General features: G+C 34.7%; 1 protein-coding gene across 1 annotated transcript in view; it reads right to left on the minus strand.

Annotated features, from left to right (window-relative positions):
* Nucleotides 1–25,757, minus strand: part of PCM1 (pericentriolar material 1) — a 95,655-nt gene that overhangs the window by 27,534 nt on the left and 42,364 nt on the right. Inside the window, exons 24-33 of the mRNA XM_019664755.1 lie at nt 25,201–25,391; nt 22,982–23,153; nt 19,758–20,116; nt 13,841–14,005; nt 11,482–11,538; nt 8,957–9,129; nt 8,477–8,608; nt 3,782–3,902; nt 3,404–3,559; nt 3,014–3,150 (exon numbers count right to left, since the gene is read on the minus strand). Of these exons, the coding sequence (XP_019520300.1) occupies nt 3,014–3,150; nt 3,404–3,559; nt 3,782–3,902; nt 8,477–8,608; nt 8,957–9,129; nt 11,482–11,538; nt 13,841–14,005; nt 19,758–20,116; nt 22,982–23,153; nt 25,201–25,391 (1,663 nt within the window). The remainder of the gene's footprint in view (nt 1–3,013; nt 3,151–3,403; nt 3,560–3,781; nt 3,903–8,476; nt 8,609–8,956; nt 9,130–11,481; nt 11,539–13,840; nt 14,006–19,757; nt 20,117–22,981; nt 23,154–25,200; nt 25,392–25,757) is intronic.

Here is a 25,757-nt window from a genome sequence, read left to right on the forward strand (position 1 = left end):
TAGTTTCAAACTCTTAAATACCTGCCTTTCTATAAGAATACCTGCATATTATCATCATTTATAGGGACATGAATATTCTTTTTGGGGAGGAATACATATTTTATAAGTAACAGGATTTAAATTGGTAAAACTGAGGTTGTCTTATCTCCTCCAATTCCCTGTATCCAGTGTCTGAAGTCCTGCTTGGGTTAAAAGTACCAAGAGATTTAGAAAGGTATTATTGTAGTAGGGAGATACATACGAATAATCATGATACTTTGTTTATAATAAAGGCATGTACCAAATATCTCAGGGGCAGGGAAGAGAAGAAGGAATTCCGCCCATCAGAACATGAAAACTATTTGGACTGGGTCCTGAAGAATAAGGCTGACAGGGATGGGGGAAGGGCACTACAGGCAAAGGAAGGCACATGGGCAATGTGCCTTTCTGAACAATGTCAGGTAGGACACAAGGTGTGTGGGAAGGACAGTTAAGAGGTTGGGATCAGGCCGTAAAAGGTTGTATGACTGATGCTGTATCTTATCTGGATCCAATGGGCCAGTTGTTTTCAAACTATTCTTCTTAGAGCCCAAAGAACTTGGTTAGTTTGAAAACCACAGCTGAGGTCTGAAGGATCCATTCATTTATTAATTCAGTAAGTATTTATTGGGTGACAATTATATGCAGCTACCACTCTTGGCACTGGTGATAAGACATAAAAACAAACAACTATATATATACATATATATATATATAGTTGTGTTTTTTTTACCATAAAAGAGTTAGATCTCTGACTTTATGGAACTTACATTTTAACAGGGAGAGAGTCAAAAATTAAAAAAAAAAAATTAAATGGGTTAGAAGGTAACAAGTACTATGGAAAAAAAGAAAAGCAGGTAGGGAGTAGGGAGAAATGTGCTCACCAAAAAAGGTAATTGACTAATGATGAAAAGACTAAAAAACGAAAAGCCTAACTGACTAAAGATTTGAAGCGTTCTAGGGAAAAAGCCACGCAGGTATGGGAAGGAAGAGCAGTCCAGGCAGCGGTGTCAGCAAGTGCCAAGGGCTTCTAAGCGCTAACACTAGCAGGAGAGTTGAAAAATTAGACCTCATAGGAGCCGCTGCAGTTGCCCGGGAAAAGGCTAAATTGTTCAGTTTTTACATGGAATGACTTGGGCATACACAGATGATCCTATCTCTCCTTTTCCGAAAATAAAATTTTCAGAGAAAGCTGTTTCTATAATTGCCTTCTCAAAGATTGCTATTCTCTCAAGATATTCCAATGAAAGCAATACTTCTACCGAGGCAAGAAATATAAGTACATGGAAACAACTTGTGTTGTGTTGTCAGTGTCTTATACATTGACAAGTGCAAGGAGGCTGTAAGAAATGTGCCCAATGACAACATATTTTGCAGTTTCCCATACCTGAATGAAACGACTTTTCACTTGTAATCTTTAAAATTTCCATTTTACATTAGAATGTAAAAGAGTGCCATCTCAGGTAAAGTCCGGTCTTCACTTCCCATTTCTAGCACACTTTTCTACGCTGTTCATTGTTATTAAACAAAATTAATAGTACTGCTTACCAGTCTCATACTTGCGCTACTGGCAGGAATTAAATTGTTAAACTTTCCTGAGGGACAATTTAACATGATGTTCAAAAGCCTTAACAATATTTATACCCTTAGAGCTAAAAATTCTATGTCTACGAATTATGTCTAACTATATTTCAATATGATATATATCCCATTTTTATTATAAATGGGATATATATTTAAATTTAGCTAAATCATTTAAGTATTATTTATAATAGTGAAAAAGAAACCAGAATAAACAAGTATTTCACAATAGGAGCTGACAAAATAATTAACAGAAAATACTTTTCTATGAAGACTCAACCCTCACAGTTGCAATCAACACAGCTCACTACCGGCAGTCCTTCCTCCGTGGTCAACTCTGGCTCTTCCCCTTTTGCACAACTTCTAAAACTGTTGGCTCACCTTGTCCTGGGCTCTAGCTCTAGGCCCCTTCTCTTACCTAGTGCCATGCTGCAGGTGATCCTATCTACTGTTAATAGGACTTGGTGATTTCCAAAATACATCCCAATTGTCAACTTTCCCCCATCTCTAGTACCACATCCTTGTCTAAGCCACACTTCATTTCTCATCCAATCTCATTGTGTTCCTGACCCCCTATAATCAATTATCCACAAACAAACCAGACTTTCTTTCTCGCTTGCTTAAAAACCCTCTTGGGAGTTTCCCCTTGAACTTCAAACAAAGTCCAAACTCCTAATCATGGCCCATAATGTTCTACATAACTGGTCGCTGGCTCCCCAATTTCATCTTACACAAATCTCCTACAACCACGAGTCCTCCTCCAGTTCCTTCAACATGCCAAGCTCCTTCCTCCTATCTTAAGGCCTTTCAATGTGTCTGGAATAATCTTGGTTTAAGCTGGCTCCTTATTCACATTTCTGCTTAAATGCTTCCTCTTCAGAAGCCTTCTCTGACCATCTAGTCTAAAAGAGACACCATCATATCAACCGTATTTTAATTCTGTGCATGGCACACATAACCACCTGATACACATTTCCTTATATGTTTTATATTTCCTTTCTTGGGGGTCCACATTCTCATCCTAGCATATTAAGCTCCACAACAGCAAAGGCCTGGACTTGTTCACTATTATGTCCACAAAACCTGGCCTGAAGCAGGAATTCTACAAATATTTTTGAATGAATATTGTGGAACCATTAAAAAATTATGCAGTAAAAAAAAATGATCTAGAAAAATTCTTATGGTATATCAAAAAAGCAGAATGCACAAAATATGGTGCATATTCTGTAATATGCACAAAATATAACAGAAAGGTTCACAAGATGTTGATAGAGGCTATCTCTGAATCACAAAATTAATGGGTTTTTAGTTTTTTTTGTTGATGTGTATTTTCTGAATTCATTACAATGGAGTCCTTTGTATGAATTAAGAAACAAAATGTAACATTTATATATTTTTAAAAATTATTGCTTACCTTCAAAAAAGGAATGACTTCTTTCATAATTGCTTTAATTTGCCGGTCCAGCTGCTGAGTATCAATTCTAGGACATGGAACGGTAGAAATTTCACTTATAGGTTGTTGTGAACTATGATTTTCAATAATAGCCGTTTCTATTTTTAAAAGAAAATGATGTATTAGCAAAATAAAGTCTGTGACGTTATACATATGCATTTATGCAAAATTCTAAATATTAAATTATGATATATGCTAAAATAATACATAAAGAAACATCTATGTAGTTTTAACACCCCTACTAATTATAAGAAAGTGGTTAAAAATCACTATTATATGTTAGATGGGGCTTTTAATTTTTATATATGGAGCTATGATTTTTACTGTTAATGAATTCAAGAACACACATACCTTCTAAATTATTAACAGTTGTGGCAGCAGCACCATCTTCATCCTCAATAATCCTGCAGGTACATCTTACATTTGTGTTACTTTCAGCCTCAATCTTCATACGCTCATATTCCCTCATTCTGGCTAGTGCTTGGTCTAAGTGAATCACAGTGTTACCTGCATGTGGAATAGAAACATTTCTAAAGATATAAAAGCAAATTTTTTCATGTATTCCTCAAATTTAATAAAAAAATAACTTTTGAACATAAGGAAGAAAACTAGCTTTACCAAGTTCCAGATATTAGCTGGGATTATCACATTTATTTATTTAATCCTTGAAATAACCCTATAAAGTAGATAACACCCTCATTTTCTAAGATGATAAAAAATTCTGCTTACCTAGATCATCTGTTGCAAAAGGCTCAAAATTTGAAGATGTAGACAGGACACTAGCATTATCAGCATCATTTTGCTCACTTATTTTATGTGTTTCTCTCTCAAAGTTCTTCTCAAATGTTTCCTAAGTTATAGGTTTAAAAACAAATAAAAATCACTAATATTTCTTTTAAAAAGTTTATGGCTATATTAAAACTTTAACATAGAAACTTAAGCATTTACATAAAACTATACAGATAAAATTGTGATATAATCAAAGTTATAACACATTGAATACAGAATCACAGAGAACATTAAAATACTAAGTAACCTTGCAGAACACTTGTCATTATGTAGATAAAAATATACAGAACCAGTTACTGATTAAATTCTAACTTGGAAAAGTTAATATTTTAAATTATTTCTATATCCTCAGAGAAATTCTCTTATCTCCAAACCCTAAAAATGCCTAGTACCTAAGATATCTGGTTGTCTCATATCAGAAGGAAAATATGACCGCATCATTCATATTTTTAAAATTTGACTTTACTAAAATATAATTTACATACAACAATGCACCCATTAAATATACAATTTGATGAGTTTTGAAAAATATATGCACCATGTAACCACCTTCCCTAAAGTCTATTTTCATCGGCCCAGAAAAGTTCCTCCATAACCCCCTCTGCAGTCAACCTCTACTACTCTCCACTCATGTCATTTCTATCACCACAGATGAGTTTTGATGGCTCTGCAGCTTCATATAAATGGAACTATTCAGTATGTATTCTTCAGTATCTGGCTTCTTTCATTCAGTATGTTTCTGAAATTAATCCATGTTGTTGTGTTTCAGAAGTTCATTATTTTTTTAATGGCTGAATAGTATTCCATTGTGTGTAAATACCAATTTGTTTATCCATCTCTGTTGATGTTCCAGCTTGAGGCTATCATGACTAAAGATTCTATGAACATTAATGTACAAGTATTTTTGTGGACATGTTTTCCTTTCTCTTGGATAAGTACCTAGAAGAGAAATTGCTGGGTCACATGCCAAGTTTATGTCTAACTGTATAAGAAACAGACAAACTGCTTTCCGAAGTGGTTGTACAATTTTATAATTTCACCAGCAATGTACAAGTTCCAAATGCTTTATATTCACACCAGCACTTATTATCAATCTTTAATTTCAGCCTTTCTAGTAGGTGTAAGGGAGTATCTCATGTGGTTTTAATTTGCATACTGACCATTTATATATCGTCTTCCACAAAGCACCTGTCCAAATCTCTGGCTTATTTTTTACTGAGTTGTTTACCTTACAATTGACTTGTAAAATTCTTTAGTCTGAATTTGTCATTTATATAGTCATTTGTCAGATATAGGCGCTGAGATTATTTTCTCCTAATGGCAACTTTTGAAAAGCAGAATTTATCAATCTTTTCTCTTATATTTAGTGCTTTCTGTGTCCTAAGAAATTTTTGTATATGTCAAAATCATGAAAATTCTCTTGTTTTCTTTGGGAAATTTTATATTATAGTTTTAGCTTTTTCAGGACTTTAAGTAATTTCAAATTAATTTTTGTGTGCAGTGTCACTGGAGGGGTCTCACTTTTATTTTGACTGAAACTCATTTCACAATTGTATTCTTTTTCCTAGCTATTGATCTTTTAAAATTTTCTCTTAAATTATGTAATGAAAGGTTTGCTCTCTGAATAAATTCATGAATTAAGGAACATGTTTCACAAAATAAAACAATTTTGTTGCTCCTTCGTCAGACTTGACAGATGTGTTTTTGCTATTTTTATAGCACCTGGAATAGAAAATACAAAATGCTTCTTCCTCTTCCTAAACCTCAATTGCTCATCTTCCTTCACTTGTAACTCCCAGATGCCTACTTTCACTTCTCTCTTTCCTGGGCATGAAGACTTCTTTACATGCTCTGGAAATATGTGTATAAAAGCTCCATACATTAAACTCAAAGGATGTCGGCCTAAAAACATGGAGAATGAGACTCTGTATGTCCAATATTGTAACCACTAGCCATGTAGCTTTTCAAATTAAATTTAAAATTTAGTTCCGATCTCATTAGCCACATTTCAAGTGCTCGATAGCCACATGTTGCTAACGGCTACTGTATTAGACAATGCAGATGTAAAACATTTCCATCACTGTAGAAAGTTCTACTGGACAGCACTGCTCTAGATCTATGGGTGTGAACAATGGATGTTGTGCTGTTTATAATTAAATGGCGTTAATAAACAGAAGATGTGGACATTAATGCTAAATTTAAGTCTTGGATGAAAAATTAAAGAACTGATTTAGTTATTTAAAAGTAATACTAAGTATAGTTATTTATGCCATGTCCCTATAAATATGGACCTATATATATTTTGAAACGTTTACTCCCAATGTGATAGTATTAGGAGATGGGGCCTTTGGGAGGCAATCAGGTTTAGATGAGGTCATGGGGCTGAAGCCCCCATGATGGCGTTAGTGCCCTTATAAAGAGAGGAAGAGACACTAGAGTTTTTTCTCACTGCCATGTAAAGACACAGGGAGAAGGTGGCCATCTCCAAGCCGAGAAGAAGGACCTCATCACGAAGCAAATCTGCTGACAGCGAGATCTTGGGCTTCCTGGCCTCCAGACCCATGAGAAATCAATGTCTAGTTGTTTAAGCCATCGATAGTACTCTGTTTACCAGCCTGAGCTAAGATACCTTCTTATTAAGAAGTCCAGTCTCTTTAAACTTTATTTAACTCTAAAACCTGCCAAGTTAACTTTACCATAAATTATAGTTTAATTTTCAAAATCTACTATTGATGGTGCACACCACTGTGCTCAAATCTTTTAAAATAATTGGAAGTAATGCTACCTATATAAAATTTGGATAAAAAGGGAGGTACTGGAGTTAAGAATATAAAATTACTGAAAAAGATTTCTAAGAACACACACTCCTCATGCTCTTGGTAAGTTATTTCAATGACTAATGAACTTTAATGTAACTTAGTATCTCCTATTTTTTTATGTATACAGCTGGACCACTTTCCATTTCCCACAAAAAGTAGAATACAATTTTCAATTAGTCATAATAACAACTAATCCCAAGTAGCAATTATTTACATTAATTTATATTTGGCATTGTAAAGTCAATTAAAACCATGTAGTTTTTAGACACAGGTTTATGTTTATAGTAGTTTAGGATTTGGAGCATGGTGGAGAATGATTTTAAGCAGAAAAATGTCTTGGTGAAGTACTGTTTTAAACATGAGTATAAGTTAAAGAGCAAAAATCCAGAAAAAGTCCTCAATAAAAAATTTAAGTATAGAAGAGACAAGACGGTCTTTTGAGAAAACACTATCTTTCCAGAAAAAAAAAATGTTATCATATCAACAATGGTCTGAAACATAGTAATATGCTTTCAACTCTATGCTTATAGCAGGTATTTGCTAATCAATTCTGGTGCTGTTATCCATGGGGATCCAGGTGCTAGAGTGGCAGAAAAAAGAACATAACTGGCCATCCCAAGACCACATATAATCTTTCACAACAGAATCAAGGTCTGAACCTTTAAATAGGTGACTTCCAAATACCTAGCATGTTAGCTCCTCAGGGTCCTAGTAGTCTGCCATTTAGTCATTTAATAGCGCCCATCTAGCACTAGGTCCTACCTGCTAGGTAGGTGCTATTGGGAGGACATAGCTTATTGAAAATATACCATTTTCCTCACTGCTCTTTTCTGTTTCCATGTCCTTTTCACTTTATTAAATTTTTTCTTCATCAATTTTAAATTAAATTACATTTTTGTCATGGATTCCTTTATTTTGCCTAGGCTTCTCTTTAACCCAAACATCCAACGTATGTTGTATTTATTTATTCAAGGGTTCTTACTGTTATCTGATTGCTGTCTGATCTACTGAACGTTTTTTTTTTTAAGATTTTATTGGGGAAGTGGGGGAGGGGAACAGCGCTGGGGAATCTGGGGAAGGGGAACAGACAAGTTGCTGTCTTTTTGTTATTCAGTCTAGTTGTGGAGGACGTTGCTTCACTGGCCCATGTTGGTGTTATCATTGCGCTCTTTCTGGGTGAGGCAGATCGGTCGCCGGCCTCTGGAAGGCCGCTCATGGAAGCTCTTGGCAGCTCACACCAGCTGCCAGCCGCTCACGCTGACTGCCAGCCACACACGGTAGCCCATGGCAACCCACTGCAGCAGGGGCTGCAGCCTACACTGTTGCCGGCGACTCACAGCAGCCCAGCTCCAGGTCGAGCTGTTGTTCAGCATCTTAGCTGTAGAGGGCAGTGTCACTGGCCCTCATGTGGAATCCGAACCAGGGCCCTGCTGCACAGAGCTGGCGTCCCAAGCCAGCTCTTAACCAATGCACAACTTGGCTGGCCCTGATTTACTGAACGACTGAACGTCTTGAATGAACACAACAAATTTTGCCAAATGTCTGTAATGAGTCAACTCCTATGCTGGTCAACAGAGATACAAATATTGCTCTTTTAGACCTTATAATCTATAATTCACACGTAACGTTGGATGTTTGCTGCTGCATTTTGATTAACTTTTATACATCATCTCAAAGTAATGAATTAAACCCAGCTTTTTAAAAAAGGCTAAAAACCAAATATATTAAGTGTACTCATAATTTATAAAACCAATTTAACTTTTGTTTACTGCATTCTGAAATTATGTCTAGGTTTCATTAATCATTATTAGCTTACATCATCAGTAGTAGCAAGGCTTTCACTGGGAGTAAGTTCTGAGTTTGATGCTATCCAAGTACCAGAATTCACTGATTTTACATTTTCCCCTTCTTTTACATGGTTCTCGGAAATATGTCTGGATACTATGTCCTAAATAAGGAAATAAGGTATTTATGTAAAACATATATATTTAATCACAAATTAAAAAGAAGCAGATAGAAGAACAAATGCAATACTCTTCATCTCACAGGTTAACTGTGAGGAATAACACTAAAGATAAAACACCGAAAAATTGATCAGAAAAAGACTTTTGATCAGAAAAGCTATTTGATCTATATAAGAAGTTTTAAATAAAATGGCAGAAAGCACACAGAAAACAGATCACAATACATAAGGAACAAGGACATACTTCAGTCTAAGAAAGCAACCAGATGCAATTGTGAAGAAGGGCAATACCAGATAGGGTAGATAACCTAAAGAATATTAGGTACCAGATACCTGTAGTGCATATAGAGCCCTCTGTCTTAAATAGTCGGTATTAAGTAGCTGAAGCTCATGGAAAAGTTCAATAAGAAAATGTGGACGAGATTCATTTTGAGATATTAATGTAGCTACTTCAGAATAAATAGTATCCCTCAAAGCTTCGAACATGGAAAGATCACTCCCAGTTTCTGGAAGATATAAAAAGATCAGAAAGTTAATATTGATAAAATATGTTCCTGATAATTTCTATTAACTTGTCATTACTCTCAGCTTTAAATTACTTAAAACTCAGAACATACTGTAATTCTATTTCTGGGTTTTTAAAGTAGAAAAAAAATCTTAAAATTACCAAGATAAAAATAATCATAAAAATATCAAGATACATACTGTATTATTAGAAAAATATTTAAATGTATGAATAACATTACCTAGCGTTACTTAGACCATACTCATTTCTCAATAAAAAACATGTGGAAAATGTTACACATTTACAGGAATAATTAGTGGAAATTTTTCAGCACTTGAATGAAATCAGCTAACTGTAAATAATTTTCTTTTTTTGCTAATATAAATTTGTAATAAAAAAGGAAATCTGTTAATTAATATTGAGATTAAACTGAATGTTGCCAATTAGGGCTACCATTTTAAGATCTAGTTATGTCTACTAATTCTCAAATATTATCTATCATACCATAGTGATGAAAAACTTAATTTGTATCTATAACATAATATGTCAATTTTACTATAGTGTCTTACTGACATACTCAGTAAGCTGGAGCAGGCAGTGGAAATTTTCAGTTTCACAGAACCTAGGCATCACTCTATTATCTAGCAACAAGTCTGCTCTATGTATTTAACACAGAATTATCACCCTGAGAGGTATACAGTCATATCTTTACTTTTAAGAATGCAAATTAAAAACTGTTCCCCTCTGAGTTCTCTATGACCAAGTGGCTTTTCTAGCTATCAAATTCTATAAACTTTCTAGAGCAATAGTACAACCACAACTAGTTAAATATTCAAATTCCACAAAAATCAGTAAGTTTCTAAGAAAAGAAATTTGAAATATTGAGTTTTAATATACTGTGTTTTCTAATATGCAAAGACCATAAAGATTTAATTCACGTTTTGCAAGAGAGGGATATGAAAATGCAAAGCAAATGGGGTTTAATGAAAAAACTTTTCACTAATTTCCTAAGTTATCATCTTCAGGTCTCAATTTCCAGAAATATAATAAGATTAATAAAATGCAACTTCCCTATCTTGCCTCAGACATTTATGAATATAAAATGAAATGATAAACTGAAGTTCTCTTAGTAATTTTAAAATGTCCAAATGTGATATATGTCTACAAAAATGATATTATAAGCAGGAACCAAAACTATCTCTGTAGGAAATCTCTACTTACAGGAAAAATCCAGGTAAGAAGCTATAATATGCAAACTTTCAATTTATATACTATATTGTAATTTGACATAGTTGTTTAACTTAAAATATATTTATTAATTCAAAGATATAACAAGCATATTTAATATTTCCATACCTCTGTATGTGATAAAATTATCACTCTAAATTATGTATCACTAAAGATTAAATTATTCCCATATAATGAATTATGTCAAACATATGCTTCATCCCTCCCGCCTGCAACAGAGAGGTAGAACGTTCTTGTTTCTCCTCATGGATGCATTAGTTTAGGCTAGAAAAAATTTTGATCTCAGTCAGGTTTCTGTGATTCCATCTTGTTTTTTATCCTCTCTACTTTTCAGAGTTTCTTTCTTTAGGAAGTGTCACTGACATATTCAGGTTTGTCTGTGCTAGGTCCTTGTTTTTCTTTCTTAGATTCCCCTAAAGGTTCACAACAGGCTTTTATTGTTCAGCCATGTGTAGTACAGGAGGCATTAAAGAATATTTACAATTCTCAATCACAAAGAACCATACTTAATGAAAATACAAAGTTTAAAGACAAAACCAGCATTTTAGAATCTATAATTTTCCATGATCTTTATTTATCATGGTCTTTGCATGGCATAGTTGTTTTTATTTAATGTTTTGTTTATTTTTTATAGGTAATGGGTAATGAAAAATAAGCAACTACAACAGAAGACATACACTATACTTAACACTATAAATCAGGGCTAGGAATAAAAATAACTATATTTATGCTTCTAAAAATTATTAATGCTTTTAAGCATTTAAAAAATACAAAACAACTTCACGAAAAGACTAAATTATAAAAAGGTTTTCTATTATCCATATGGATGTGTTGGTTATGTTACATAAACTAACAGAAAATGAAAACATCAGAAGAGGGGCCAATTTTATCAACCAAATCAAGAATTATAAATGAAAAGCTTCAGAATTTTAATGAGTATGAATTTTACATCACTTTTACAAGCCAAATAACATATATGCACTAAACTAAATCTAAAAGAAAAAAAGAAGAAGAAAAAAAACCAGCAATAAAACTAAGGATTTTTAGGGCCAATGGGAAAAAATCAACAAGAAGTGGACACCAAAACTAAACATATTGTTGTTACCTGGCGCTTCATTGCATGCATTTCTGTTAGACTGCTGAGGTATTCTCCTAGCATGTGCTGTAGGAAAGGGCAGACATAAGGATGAACATAAAATGTGTATGAATAATAACGACAGGGTCTATAATATGAATAAGTGAATGAAAAAATAAATAAGCAAGTTTCTTTAAAATTGCTTGTCTGAACTGAAATGTTATCCCAATGTATGTTTTATGCTGTTTAAAAATAATCTAATCAGAGAAAAGTATCAAAAGATTTGCTATAAACTTTTATTAATGTGACTAACGATGACCTTCATAATAAACTTGGACCCTTCACTCTTAGAAGTATACATGGTGCACCTCCCACAGCTCCTGACGGAGCAGACTCCTTGTGTAATTCAATACTAGCAGTCATACGCGGTACATTCTAATAATCATAGAAGAAAAACTATTGCTATAAAGAATTTTAGGTTATTCGTTAAAACTGAGTGTTTTTAGAAAGTATGTAAACACAAAGGTATATTTACACTATTGAAACATTTTTCAGTTCACCCAAATTCAATCATTTTATTTTTCTAAGTGACAGTAATAAGGTCTTGAAGTACTATGAGCAACTGTCAATTATTTAGGTAATTATTTAGTGCCTTGCCCCAACCTCTACCCAAATGTTTACTCTTTGACGAAATCACCATTTGATGAAGATAGTGAAATGAGATAAAAATTATGAAATTTTGGTTAAATGTCAAGGTCAGGACAATAGAATTGATATTTTTTCAAAAGAATCAGACTTAACAGGAGACCAGGACTGAAACTTCAACTCTACCGTTTCCCAGCAATATGACTTTCAGGAAGTCATTTCAAAATACAAAAAAATGTGATGTTTCTTTTCTGATTACAAAAGTAATAAATACTCACTATAAAAGTTTTAGAAAATACAGAAGAGTTTAATAAAGATAAATCCACTATTAACATTTTGATGCATTTCCTTCCAGTCTTTTTTCATTCAGGTTTTTGTTTAAACATAGGGATCAAACTGTTCAGACAACACTAAATTTCAATTTTTGTTTCACCTTTGTTTCCTTAGGATGAATGCCTACAGTACAATTACTGGGTTAAGGGCATGACTTTTGAAGCTTTCCAGGAAAACTGTACCAGTTTATATTACTGGCCCTTTATGAGTGTTGTGAAAAATCAGGTACTGTCTCTGAACATGTATCCTCATCTGCAAATGGAAATCAAACTAATTCACAGAATTATGAGGCTCAAATGAGATGAGTAATTTGTTTAATTTATAAACAATGAGGCATAATACAAATTGGTAGCTGCTATTATCATTTTCATTAATGGTTTTACTAAAAACTGAGAATTAAGAGTCTATATTTACTGCCTCCCTTTCCAAATTTCTTTGAAGTATTCTTTATAAATTAAGAAAGTACTAATTCTTATTTAAAATAGAACAGTGGCAAATACATGAACACTGAATGGCTACTGTGTGTCAAGTATCATGCTAACATTTAAGATACAAATATGAAAGGGCATCTGCTGCCAAGGGATTCAAAAAGGCAATACAGACATTTAAGTAAATACTGGGTTGTCGGAAAAGTCATGACGTACTTTTTCTATGTTTTTCGTTGCAAAAATGCGTCGTGACTTTTCCAATAACCCAATACTATACAATGCGATACAGGCAACCGAAGAGGTTTTACAGGGGCTACAACAAAAATGAAAAAGGAGAAAGGAAAACCAATCCCAACTTGCATTTGGATGCAATTTTAGAGTTACAGAATTAAGATTTTATTTAAGAGTCCAGCAAAGAAAAGGGCTTACAGAGAGCATAAAGGACTTGAGGCAGAAAAGACAACTGCTGAAGTGAGACACCGCATGATAGCTAAGGGAAAGCTTCAGTTCAGTGCCACTACGAGAGGAAGGTGCAAGGGTGATAAGCAATGAGTCTGGAGTAGGAGGCAGGAATCATCTCTGTGCTGGCCAGATATGTTGCATTAAGGCATCTGGCTTTCTCCTGTAGGCACAGTGACAGCTAAAGGTTTTAAGCAGGAGAACATGATTGTACAATATATCGAATTCTTATTCAGATAAGATATTCAGAATTTCAAATTGGGAGTTCCAAATTATGTTAACTATACTATTTTGTTTGGCATTTTATCAAACTGTGTCAAAAGCTAGTATCACAACAGTAAAAAAATATTTCCAGTTTACATTTCTTGTATAAAGAAATGTATATCGTAATCTCTACTATAAAACCTTGCACATGATAGAAAAGTATGACAGACCAATTTTAAAACTTGTTTTAATACAGCTTTTCAAATCTAAGATGAAGTCCTTAAATCAAAGCCAAAAAAATAAAAAGAAAAAGAACATACCTGAAGATATTTCTGTAGACCTACTATATTTTATTATTTTTTCCAGCTGTTCATGATTCTTTCTGCTGAATACTTTTGCTTGAACAGGCTCTTCAGTCTGGGCTGAATGTCTGTTCCTACTTTTGCAAGGTTCACATGTGCTCGACATACTGGCACTTTCATACCCTTGAGCAAAAAAAGTGACAACTGTTATCAGTTGTAACTAACTCAAACTGAAAGGGAAATTGATTTCCATAGTCAAACAGTACAGGTAACAGTTTAGAATGAAGGCCTGGTATAAACAGAATACAAAACAGTAAATGCTGCGTTTTGGAGATATCTTTGCAATAGCCTTTAGAAGCATGGGATAACTACTAAATTCTATCACTTCATATGACCCAAATACTCGACTAGATTCCAAGTTAACAATTTTTCAATGTTAGGAAATACAAAAAAAAAAAAAAAAAAAACATCCCATCTATATAAAATGCCTGTAACAGAGAGAAGAGAAATGGGCATAAACAGTCAAACATGTCTACCTTATTATAACTTTTATGTAATATGACTTGGTATAAACGGTCTTACCCATCCACAGGTTATACATATGTTCTACTAAATTATCCTTCTAAGTTTCGGGGGTGGGGGTGGGGTGTGTGTGTGTGTGTGCATGTGTGTGTGTAGAGATTTTTTTTAACATCTATTTTGGAATATAGCATAACGTAGAAAGTCAACTTCATTTTGTTCCACATGGATAGTTTTTATACCTACTCCTTATCCCACTGAATTAAAATGCAACCTTGGTCAATATATTAAATCTCCATATTTATTGTGTTTTATTTCTGGGCATTTTGTTTAACTTACCTATTCCAACGCCATTTTCATTCTTTCAGTGGCACAAGTTTTACAGTGTGTTTTAACATATGGTAAGCAAGTCCAACCTAGCTTTTCTTGGCTATTCTTGATATTTCTCCTGCCATGTAATCTCCAAGATTTTTCCCCCCAATTTAGAAAACAATTCATGGGGATTCAAAATGGAATCACAATGAAAGTTTAATTTGAGAATTGATATTTAATTATTTTATGCATTCTCATCAAAGAATATGGTTGTTTTCTTACATTTGTTCATTCTTGCTTTGTGTTTTTCAAAACTATTTTATAGTTTTTAAAAATGGATCTAGGACTTTCCTTGTTAAATTTATTCCTAAGGACTTTGTCCCCCAGTAGCTTTAGATACTACTGTGAGGATAACTCCCCCCACTTCCATTTCTACTGGGTATTACTATAATGGAGAAAACTATTTGCATAACCAGCTACTTTACTAGTTTACTGTGTTAACTTTAGTAGTTATTCTCCAGCGTCTCTTGGGTTTAGAATATAAAATGTTTCCCTCCTTTTCCAAAATTTACGCCAATTATTTGTCATAATGCTTTCCAAACAATGTTAAATGGTAGTGGTAGAGAAGGAATCTCTGTCTAATCCCTAATTTTGATAGAGATATCTTTGGAGTATCTTCATTGACGTTTGGCATTAGACTAGAACCTTCATTATATTTAAATAACTGCCTTCTTAGGTGCATTTTACTTAGAATTTTCATTAGGAATGACTTCAGATTTTATCTCATCTACCGCTATATGACTTCTGTCCTGTAATTTGTTGATACAATGTTCACAGACTTCCTGATAATGAATCATGATTACACGTCTGTAGTAAACCCTATTGACAACAGTCTAATATTCTTTTGATATATTGGCAAGATTAAATTTGCTAATATTTTACTTTTGAATTTATATTAATAACTGAGATTGATATATTGTTTACTTTTCATCTTCCCCTATATACAGGTCTCTATTCTCATTCATATGCTGTTTCTGTCATTTTCCCCAGATAGGATACACCAATAGCTTCTTTTCATCTTGACAGGTGAGGGGTCTCGTTTGAGTACAGGATTCTTGAGTTGCAGTCTTTTGTCCATGTGGGGATGTTATTCGATTTTCTTCTACTTCTTGTGTTGTAAGATTGTCTCATATCAATTTGGTTTTTTCATTGTATATAACTTGTTCTTTCAGTCTATAAGCTTATTAGAGTTTTTAACTATATCCTTGGGGTTCTGGAATTTTATCAGAATATACGTGTGTGCACACGTACGCGCACGCTGAGCTCCCTTGTCCTCTGGCTGGACAACAGTTAGCTGTTTTGATCTGCAGTCCCGAATCCTTCTTCATTAAAGATTCCCTTTTATTATTTAATTATTGTCTCCCCACCTCTTTTTTATTCCCTCCTTTAGAACTTCTTGCATATCAGATTTTTTTGTCCTTAAGCCTCCAATCATTTTCCTCTTGATTCTACCTCTCAGTACTTTTTGCTCTATGTAATGACATAATTTTTCTCAATTTTCTAGGCTACTAATTTGGATCTTAATAACATTCATCCCTTTTCTCTAAATAATCCAAACATTATATGTAAAAGTCACTTTTTCTAGTTCTAAACAATTTATGTTATAATTCAATCTACTTATTCTTACTATTTTGTTCAAGTGTGTCTCCACTGTAGGGAAACAGCTCAGCCATGGAGACCCTGCATGTATCCACATAAGCCACACAGGTAAGTATCAAACCACAGCTCAATCTGCGCCTTGGCAGATAAACCTCCTGGAACATGGAACATGAGAACATGGGCGGCTTGTGAGGAGCTCCTATGTGGCCATTGTCACTCCCCTCCCCTTTTTCCCTGGAAAGCTGTCTTGAGTTTTTCTTCCCCTCCCTGGTTCTGACGACATGTGAGACCTTTCTGTTTCACCCTGAGGGCACACCTCCGGTCTATAAAGTGGCTTAGCTACAGCACAGCATTGCTGCCTCTGCAACAGGTGTCCCATCACTCAGGTTACAAATGTCCTCTGGCTTCTTCTGTTTCAGTGTTGCCCATGTGGTGTATAGAACAAGGGACACAGGGAGCTGGCACCTTTAACTACTCTTCCTTTTTCTATCTGTGTAAGCAATGAACTCTCTGAATCTAAAAAGGGCTGTTTCTTTACTGGCCACATTGTTAGGTCTACCCTGGCCTAATGCTTAACATCCATTTCATCTCAATTTTCGTTAGTAACAGGAAGGGGAGAAATGAAAAGATTCAGGGATGGGAAGAACCCAGAAGTCAGTACATTAACAATTCTAGCCAACTTTTCAAGAAAAGAATGAGGAAGATCTAGACTATATGCTCCTACTCCTCTTTAATAATATCAAGATGAAATGGGCATATTAGATTGTAGCCAAATTATGGGTCTGGTAACTAAAATACCCAGCATGGCGAGAAATCATGCTCAACTCATATAATCTGAATTTGAACTGAAGTTTAAAAGATGATTACTGCGTGATTTATAAAATCTTACTTCACATGCAATACTGTGTATCTTTACCTATTAAGATTTTCTAAAGATTAAAATAAATTACTATCACGGGAAACAAAGTTAAGTCAAGATCTAACAAGTACTTCTGAAAGACTGTCAACATGTGCAAAAAACATATATACTCGTATATACACACAGTTCAGTATTGTAAATTTGGGACAGTGTATCTGGCTGCACTATGTCAGCAACTTAAGTCACAGATATGCTGGTCTATTTGTCATATCCTATTTCCTTCCCCAGTCTTCATCTTTCCTTCCTGCTCTGTCCTGACTCCATACTTTTTGTTACTAAAATTGCAATGCTTTCCAATCTTCTCTCCATTCACTCCATTCCCACTTCCTTTACGAGAGTACACATTCTTTCTTCTAAGAAATCGTGACTATTCCTATGCCATAAAGAGAACGAAAGCAACATAAATTAGTGGTCTAGCTCAGTGTTTCTCAGGCTTTAATGCTCATCTTTTCATATTAAAACACCTGGAATCGTCCCAAAATGCACACGGAGAAACAATGCATACTAATTCAGCTGGTATCAGATGGGGCACAAGCGTCTGCATGTTTCATAAGCTTCCAGACGATGCCAGTGCTGCTTGTCCATGGCTCACATTTTGAATAGCAAGGTTTTAGCTGACTAATTTGATTTTGCTACATTAGTTTGATTCTGCTATAAAGTCTTTTATTTTCATCTGTGTGCCTTACAGATGGTCTTAAATGCCTGTTGATCAAATGTGAAATGTATGTTTTTGGCAGGTATTTTTTAAACTTAAATATGAGAAAAGGGAGTATACAGATCAGAATGTCAATCTTCGACTTGAAGTAAAAAGCAGCATTGCATATATAGAAGCATAACTCCTCAGATTAAAGGGATTTCAAAAATACAAATAGACCAGTATTTCAAGGGTTAGATAGCCATGACCATAAGTTGACTAAGGGTCTTCTAAGACCCTGCTACTCAAAGTGTAGTCCACAGACCAATACTGGCAACACATGGGAGCTTGTCAGACTTGCAGACTTTCAGGTCCCTCCCCAGACCAACTGAATCAGAATCTGCCCTAAACAAAATTCCCAAAGAGAGATGTATGAAACATGTAAGTTTAAGAAACATTGCCCTAGCACACTCAAATTAACTAGGTGAATGAGAGAATGCTGGGATAACAGATGTTAGTTTTTCTTCATTTACTCATATGACAGAAAGCATTTGGGGTAGGGGCAGCAAAGTACTAGGGAATAAAAGTTTAATGAGTTACCCTAAGGGCCTCTCTCAAAATGGCCATTATCTACTTAAACATTCTCTGGTGGCACCAAGAGAAAGCACAGTATTGTATTTTCATTCATTTGAATGGTTTCAGATTGCTGACCAATTTACTAATAAATTAGCTCTTCCCAAACCTATATAACTGGAAAATTATTTCAGGGATGACAATGTGTATGCTGAAAAAAATGTTACCCCTGTTCAAATTTGTTTGTTTAACCATCAAATCAGATTCTTCACATATGAGGTAGGAGCCAAGGACTTTGAAGGGTGCAGGAAGTATTGAAATGAAAAAAATGTGCATGTATTCTTTTGTATATCCATAGTTTCAATCAGACTTTTAAGTCTGATTAAGGGTTCCAGTACCCAAAAATGCTTAAGATGAATGCTGCCAAAGTTTATAAGTGGATTTTTTACTACAGGATTTCTCAGAAACTTTACTATACATACATACCATACATATAATGTATATATAAATATATAATCATAGATATATAATCATGTATTGAATACATATATAATGACTATATAGCAGTGTGCAGTGATTTTTCAAACGTTTTGCATTATAAGCCTAGAATACTTTGTTCTTAAGCACCAAATACTATCTCCTTGAACCCGGAACAACCACTCAGCCAATAAGTACCTTTTGCAAACTTGAAGAAGCATCCTTCAGCTAATATTCCAGATTTTAGCCAGTAAAACTATTTTTTAACATGTAGTTAATACTATAAAGAGAACTCTGATATGCTACTCAATGGCATGATTCAATAAAGTATGGGGTTAATGCTATACCTTACGGACTAAGGTTCAGTTCCTGCAGGGCTAAGAGCAAACATGTTTTAAAAGTGGTTTCATCTACATGATATATTCAAAGACTGCAATGTAGTTACAGACTCCCATTCCTTTAAATGAATCACTCAAGGAACTAACCAGAGGTCATTACTAAAGAGTTGGATATAGGACAAAATGTAATATTAAAAGGGAGAGAATAGTAAAACTTGGGCATTTTAGCAATTTAAGTAAACTACAAGATTTGGAAAAAATCTTCTGAGTTCATAGTAACCACATATACAGGAAATATAAGCTCTAAGAATAAATGCCATATTTTAAAAATATCCAATTTGATAAATTTCGTAAAGTATATTAAAAATAACTAAAAATGACTGTTCAAGTAGGTCCAGAATAGTGCCCACCTATCTAGCAATACTGAAATTAAATGTGTCAGTACGCGAGAGTAAGGTTACCAACATTTATACTCATCAATATTCAACAAATTTCAGTGCTTACCCATATTTTTAGCTCTGCTCTTCAGCTGAGTGGAATGCCTCTTCTTAGTCTTTGACTTGGGCGTTTTATCCTTAGATGCCAGGCTGGCCTGCGCAGATGCTTTTCTTGTCTTAAATGTTTTAGTTACTGTTGTTGGATCCACTGGATCAGGCATACTGCTAAAGCTTTCTAAGGACTCTTCATCAAACTGGCGTCTTCTCCTGCTGGCATCTAACTGATTTTTGCGATTACTATTTGTAGTTTTCTCTACAGACACTGCAAATCCTGTCTTGATAAATGGTTTTTCTACTTCACCTTCTTGGTCATATAACCATGGTGTCCTACTGTTTTCCACCTCCTCTTCGGGCTCTTTTTGGTTCCTTACCAATGAAGAGAAGTTTTTGTAGATTACAATGATAGATTTCCATGCTTAATGAAAATTCCAGATATAGTACTAAATTTATCGTTTACTAGATTTAGGTAAATAAAATCATCAACAAACTATAAAAATATTTTCACAAAAAATGTATTAAATATGTAAATATTCTAATATAGGCTACTGTACTAAATTATCTTAAAACTTTAATATTGAACCCTTTTCACTAAATCATTTTCACCAGCAACCATTCCAAACCACAGATCTAGCATTCACAACAGAAAAGAGAAGGAAATCGAAGAAGGGTGGGACAAAGAAAAAACAAAAAAACGTGGAGGAACAGCTGAGGAAGAGCTGTAGCAGAGGGTCTGAAACATACATGGACCTGTGTCACCTAAAGCAGTTCAACTAAAACCAGAATTTTGTGAAACAATGGCCATGTAACTAGTGATTTATTTCTCCACACATTAAGCCTAGTTTAGTTCAGCTAGTAAGTGTCATTTTCCAAATTTTGTCTGCTAAGCATTGGCATCCCTTACATCTTATTCACTGGTCATCTAAGTTTGGGAAAACAGTCAAAACAAAGTTAAACAGGTCTGCAGGATTTCTCAGCACTTTTAATATGCAAAAGTACTTTATAAAATATGAGATGGCCAAAACCTTTTATCAAAGAAGCTAACATGGATAACAGTGTTCTTAAGAACATAACTTAGAAGACACTGACCTATATAGGGTTTAACTTAAGACAAAGGTTAGCAAACCGACAGTATACAGGCCAAACTCAGCCTCCTATCTGTTTTTGTACGGCCTGAGACCTAAAATGATGTTTGGGGGGAAAAAATCTGAAGAAAAAAGTTTGCAACACAATTATATTAAATTCAAATTTCGGTGTTCATGAAGTATTACTGGAACAGTGCCACTTATTTTTTTACATATTGTTTATGGCTGCTTTTATGCAAGAAATGGCAGAGATAAATGGGTATGACAGGCACTGGTTGGCCTGCAATACTTACTATCTAACCCTTTACAGGAAAAGTTTTCTGACCCTGGCTCAAGACTACTACGTTCCATCTGAACCTTTATTATCTCCAGCCATTTAATTCAGGGAACCTACACTCGTTAAGATTTTGGGGAGGAGATGAGGTCTAATCTAAAGTAGGTCAAATATCTAAAACAATATTAGATATCCATAGCCATTCTTTTTTACTATCAATTATATATAAAATATGGATAATGTAGAGACCTTCCAGTAGGAATGCTATTCACTAAAACTTTGAAAAAATGTTTATTGCTTATGATGGAAATTCATTCAACCATCGTTTCTGAATGGCAAATGTACACTAAACAGTCAGGCTCTGACAATACAATACTTTCATGAAGTAACATGAGATTTAACAGGAAAAAATGGTTAGCACAGCTAACAAATACCAAGTCAGGGAGGTCAATCATAGGATTCATAGAGGCAAATATAAAGTTGAATTCTGTGAGTTTTTGATTAATCAAGTAAAAAAAAAATTTATGATTTAACAATTAAACAGTGTCAACTTGCTAATTTAAGAGCCCAAGACACGCCTAATCCCATAACTAAAGGGAAAAAGTAATATTTGTAAAGGGTTAGGAAAGACAAAATCAGAGATACTTCTTATAAAACAAATTATTAGGCTCAACTGATCTCTAATTTTTCATCCTTTTAAAAAGTTTTTTCTGAAGTAAATAATAAAAAGGCTATATGTTCATCAAAATCATTTCCTGGATTAACACAATAATTAAAAATTGTTCTTTATCTAGCTATAAAAATGCTTCTAGAATGATTAACCTTACCCAATCCAACTAGTGTTTGTATTTTAGTCAAAATTTGGGAAGATTATCATATTAGAAATAATAAATGATGACAAACAGAAAAATCATGATTTATGCCATATATCACTAAAATTTCTTTGGCCAAAGTTGTTTTAAAAATCTAACAGTACTCAGGCCGGCTGAATGGCGCGATGGTTAAGAACTGGTTTGGGATGCCAGAGGACCCCGGTTCGGATCCCACATATGAGGGCCAGTGACACTGCCCTCTACAGCTAAGATGCTGAACAACAGCTCAACCTGGAGCTGGGCTGCCGTGAGTCAACGGCAACGGCGTAGGCTGCAGCCCCTGTGGCAGTGGGTTGCCATGGGCTACCATGTGTAGCCAGCAGCCAGTGTGAGCAGCCAGCAGTCAGTGTGAGCAGCCAGCAGCCGCAGTGAGCAGCCGTCCAGAAGCCGGCGACTGATGTGCCTTGCTCGGGAAGAGCACAATGATGGTGCCAACTTGGGCCAGTGAAGCAACGTCCTCCACAACTAGACTGAAGAACAAAACGACAGCAACTTGTCTGTTCCCCTTCCCCAATTCCCCAGCACTGTTCCCATCCCAATTCCCCAATAAAAAAATCTTAAAAAAAAAAATATCTAACAGTACTCAACATTACATTTGGAGAGGTCTTCAGGTACTCATTCTGATTAGGAGCTCTGAATTAAATAAAGGAGCCATCGCTTACACAACTAGCCTCCAGTAGTTAATATTAGTTCCTAGTCCTAAATCAGTGAACTTAAAGACAGATACCAAATCAAGGCCAAAACATTCTATGGGTCAAAGTCTTATCCTTCCAAAATGAACATCACAGGACACTGTGATCAAAACTCTGAACTGCTCTTATAGCAGGGTTGGCAGCTGGTACATGCCTGAGACATCTGGTAAGATGTCAAAGTTTCATATTCCCAACACTACCAGGCCAAACAATCACAAATGTCATCCCTGTGTTTTCTAATTACATATAAGTAGATGTAATCACAAAAGTGAGGTTTCAGTAAATAATGGATTATGCTTGCAACTGAGTACCTTTGTTGTTCTGCTCCAACGGAAGAACTGCTTTCAAAAGGTTTTGGAAAAGCCATATATTCTGTTTTTCCTGAAAAATTCTGGGCTAATGGTTGCTGCTGTTCAGTGGGTGTAGGAATATTCTGAGAAAAATCTCCAAAATTAGAAGGAAATAAAGGGCTGAAATTCATACCTAATAAATAAAAGCAATGAGTAAGACAACAATAAAGCACCGTTAGCCTTAATATAAAATTAAAAGACAGTTTTAATTCAATGTGCCATTCATATCCACCAAAACAAAATTGTTAAACTAACACTCGTTTATTAAATCACTGTTTATAGCTCAACCCACTGTTTCTGGTGTTGGTGATACAAAAATAATGATCCCATCCCCTTAAAAGCTAAAAGTTAGAAACACTACCTGACATCAAATTATTACAGGGTGCTAGACTCTATTATAGGCACTTTACATGCTATTTTGTTGAATGCTCAAAAGAACACAATGAAACAAGTGTTCTTATTCATTTGAAACAGGTGTTCTATTCATTTTACCAGTGAAAAAACAGGTTTAGAGACAAAACGTCTAGTAAATGGATAAGCAGGTTAGGTATCAGGTCTGCAAAACTCCAAAGCTCATGTTCTTTGTTTTACTTTACTTGGAAAAGTAGAATATAATTAAATACTTACCATATAGTGCTGTATTAGAAGTATTTGCAAGGCCCTACTAAAAGGATCAGGGAAGGCATCACAAAAATAACCTGGTTTGTGAAGAATGTCTTTGCACAGGGTTGGCCCTGGTATGAAGCACATTACAGTGAAAACAAACTGCATGTGCAATTTCTTCTATTATTTGTTACTTAAAAGCCTACTTAAAAAAGGTTTGCTGTCAATACTAATTGACACCCAAGAACTAAAAAGCTTGTTAAATTTTCTAATGCCACTGTTTCCATAATCCTGTTAAGAAAATATACTGTGGTATTTTTATTGATTTGTATTTATATTCACAAAGCCCTTCCAAACCTTTTATCCTCTTATAGTCCCTGGCAAACACCTTCAACTGCTCCTCCTTCAGGACTCACCTCATCTAACTGGTCACTTAATTTATTATACCTCTAGAATGTCTTTTGAATTACTTGCTCTTTATGCCTACTGTCCCAAGCTCTCATTCTGATATTACTGCAACAGCCTTCTAGTTTCTATTCACTAGCTATATTCTTAGCTCCTTCTCTCCCATCTCTCCTCAACATAATCACCAGTGTCTCTAAAATATAAATCCCATGCTATCCCCTGCTCAAAATCCTTCAATGGCCCCACTGTCTGCAACAGAGAATCTAAGCTGGTTTGCACAGCACAAAAGGTCTCTGCTGCTCTTCAGCCACATCAATTATTCTTACTTAGCCACACTTCATGACCTCTAAATTCCCTAAGTGATATACTGTTTCACTGCTTTGTAACTCTAAGTGGTTCCATTGATTAGAGAGCCCCTTCCCTTCTAATCTCCCTGGAAATAAATTCTATTCATTTTTTTATCTTAAATAATACTTTTTTTTTCCTGGAAAAAACTCATTTGCTGACGATCTTTTGCCCTAAGGAAGAGTAGGCCACTCACTTCATTTGCACTCGTGGAACTGCACTAAGCATTTACTGACATTCTTAGCTTCCTCACTAAACTCTAAATTCCTTAAAGCATTAGTATTACTCATCTTTGAATCCCAGTCATGTATATAGTGTCTGGCACATAATTTTTGGGTGCAGAAAACAGTCTGATTAAAAGCCTAAGCTAAATAAAATTAAATATAAGCCTAAACTAAGCACTCACCTTTAGTCTAGCAGCATATCTCCCTCCCTCTTTTCCTCCCTAGCGTTAAGTCCCTCCTCAGGAGACTTCCCTCCCAAGGAGACTTAGAGCTCCTCGAGAAGAACATTACTCTTATTCATCTTTACTCTCTCTCAATGTTTTACACAGTGCCTGGTGTACACCAGCCATTGGATAGGTTAATTTCCTTTCTCTTTAAATGATTCAAAGCTGTAAGACTAAGCAATCATTCATAGTTTACTTACTTCCATTAGCAGTCATATTAAGCTTAAGTTTTTACTATCAAGGTAGAAACGAGTTTGTAACTTCCTTTGCAAACATTTCCTACCATTCCAAAAGACACTGATAAAAAATTGTGCAATAGACAAATGATATTCTCAAAACACTTTGCATTTACTTCCCCTTTAAGTTTTCAGTCACTTACCTGGTGCAAATGATGAAAAATTAGTAAACCCAGGTAGGTTAAAAAGATTTACAGGCTGTGCTGGAAAACTCAGAGGACAAAATAAACTGGGTGAAGGAGGGTGTGATGCACTACTGCCTCTTTCCTTTCTTCCAGGTTTTTCGGGATGCTGATTTTGTTGACGCATAAGTTCATTTAGCATTTGTTTCAACCTATAAAAATTTAAGAAGCCGGTAATTTAAAAATCAGTTATATTACCATCTACTTAAAGGACATTCAGAAAGAGTATATGGTAAGAAGTAATTCAACAGCAGAACAAACTGCTGATATTTACTACAACAAATATTTGCTTGTTGTGCAGGCTTAATTCAATAACTTGGCCTTTGGAACAAGAACTGCACTTAGCACTTTTCTCAGATAGTAAGTATAACTATATGAAACTCATCTTTTTCTTGTTTGCAGATTTACTGAGGTATAAGTTACACACCATATAATTCACCTAATGTAAATTCACCTAAGTGTAAAGTTGAACACTATAAACTATTTTTTTAAAAGTCTGTGCACAATATTAAAGGGAA

This window comes from Hipposideros armiger, unplaced genomic scaffold, assembly GCF_001890085.2.
Source record: "Hipposideros armiger isolate ML-2016 unplaced genomic scaffold, ASM189008v1 scaffold_430, whole genome shotgun sequence".
Classification (NCBI taxonomy): Eukaryota; Metazoa; Chordata; class Mammalia; order Chiroptera; family Hipposideridae; genus Hipposideros; species Hipposideros armiger.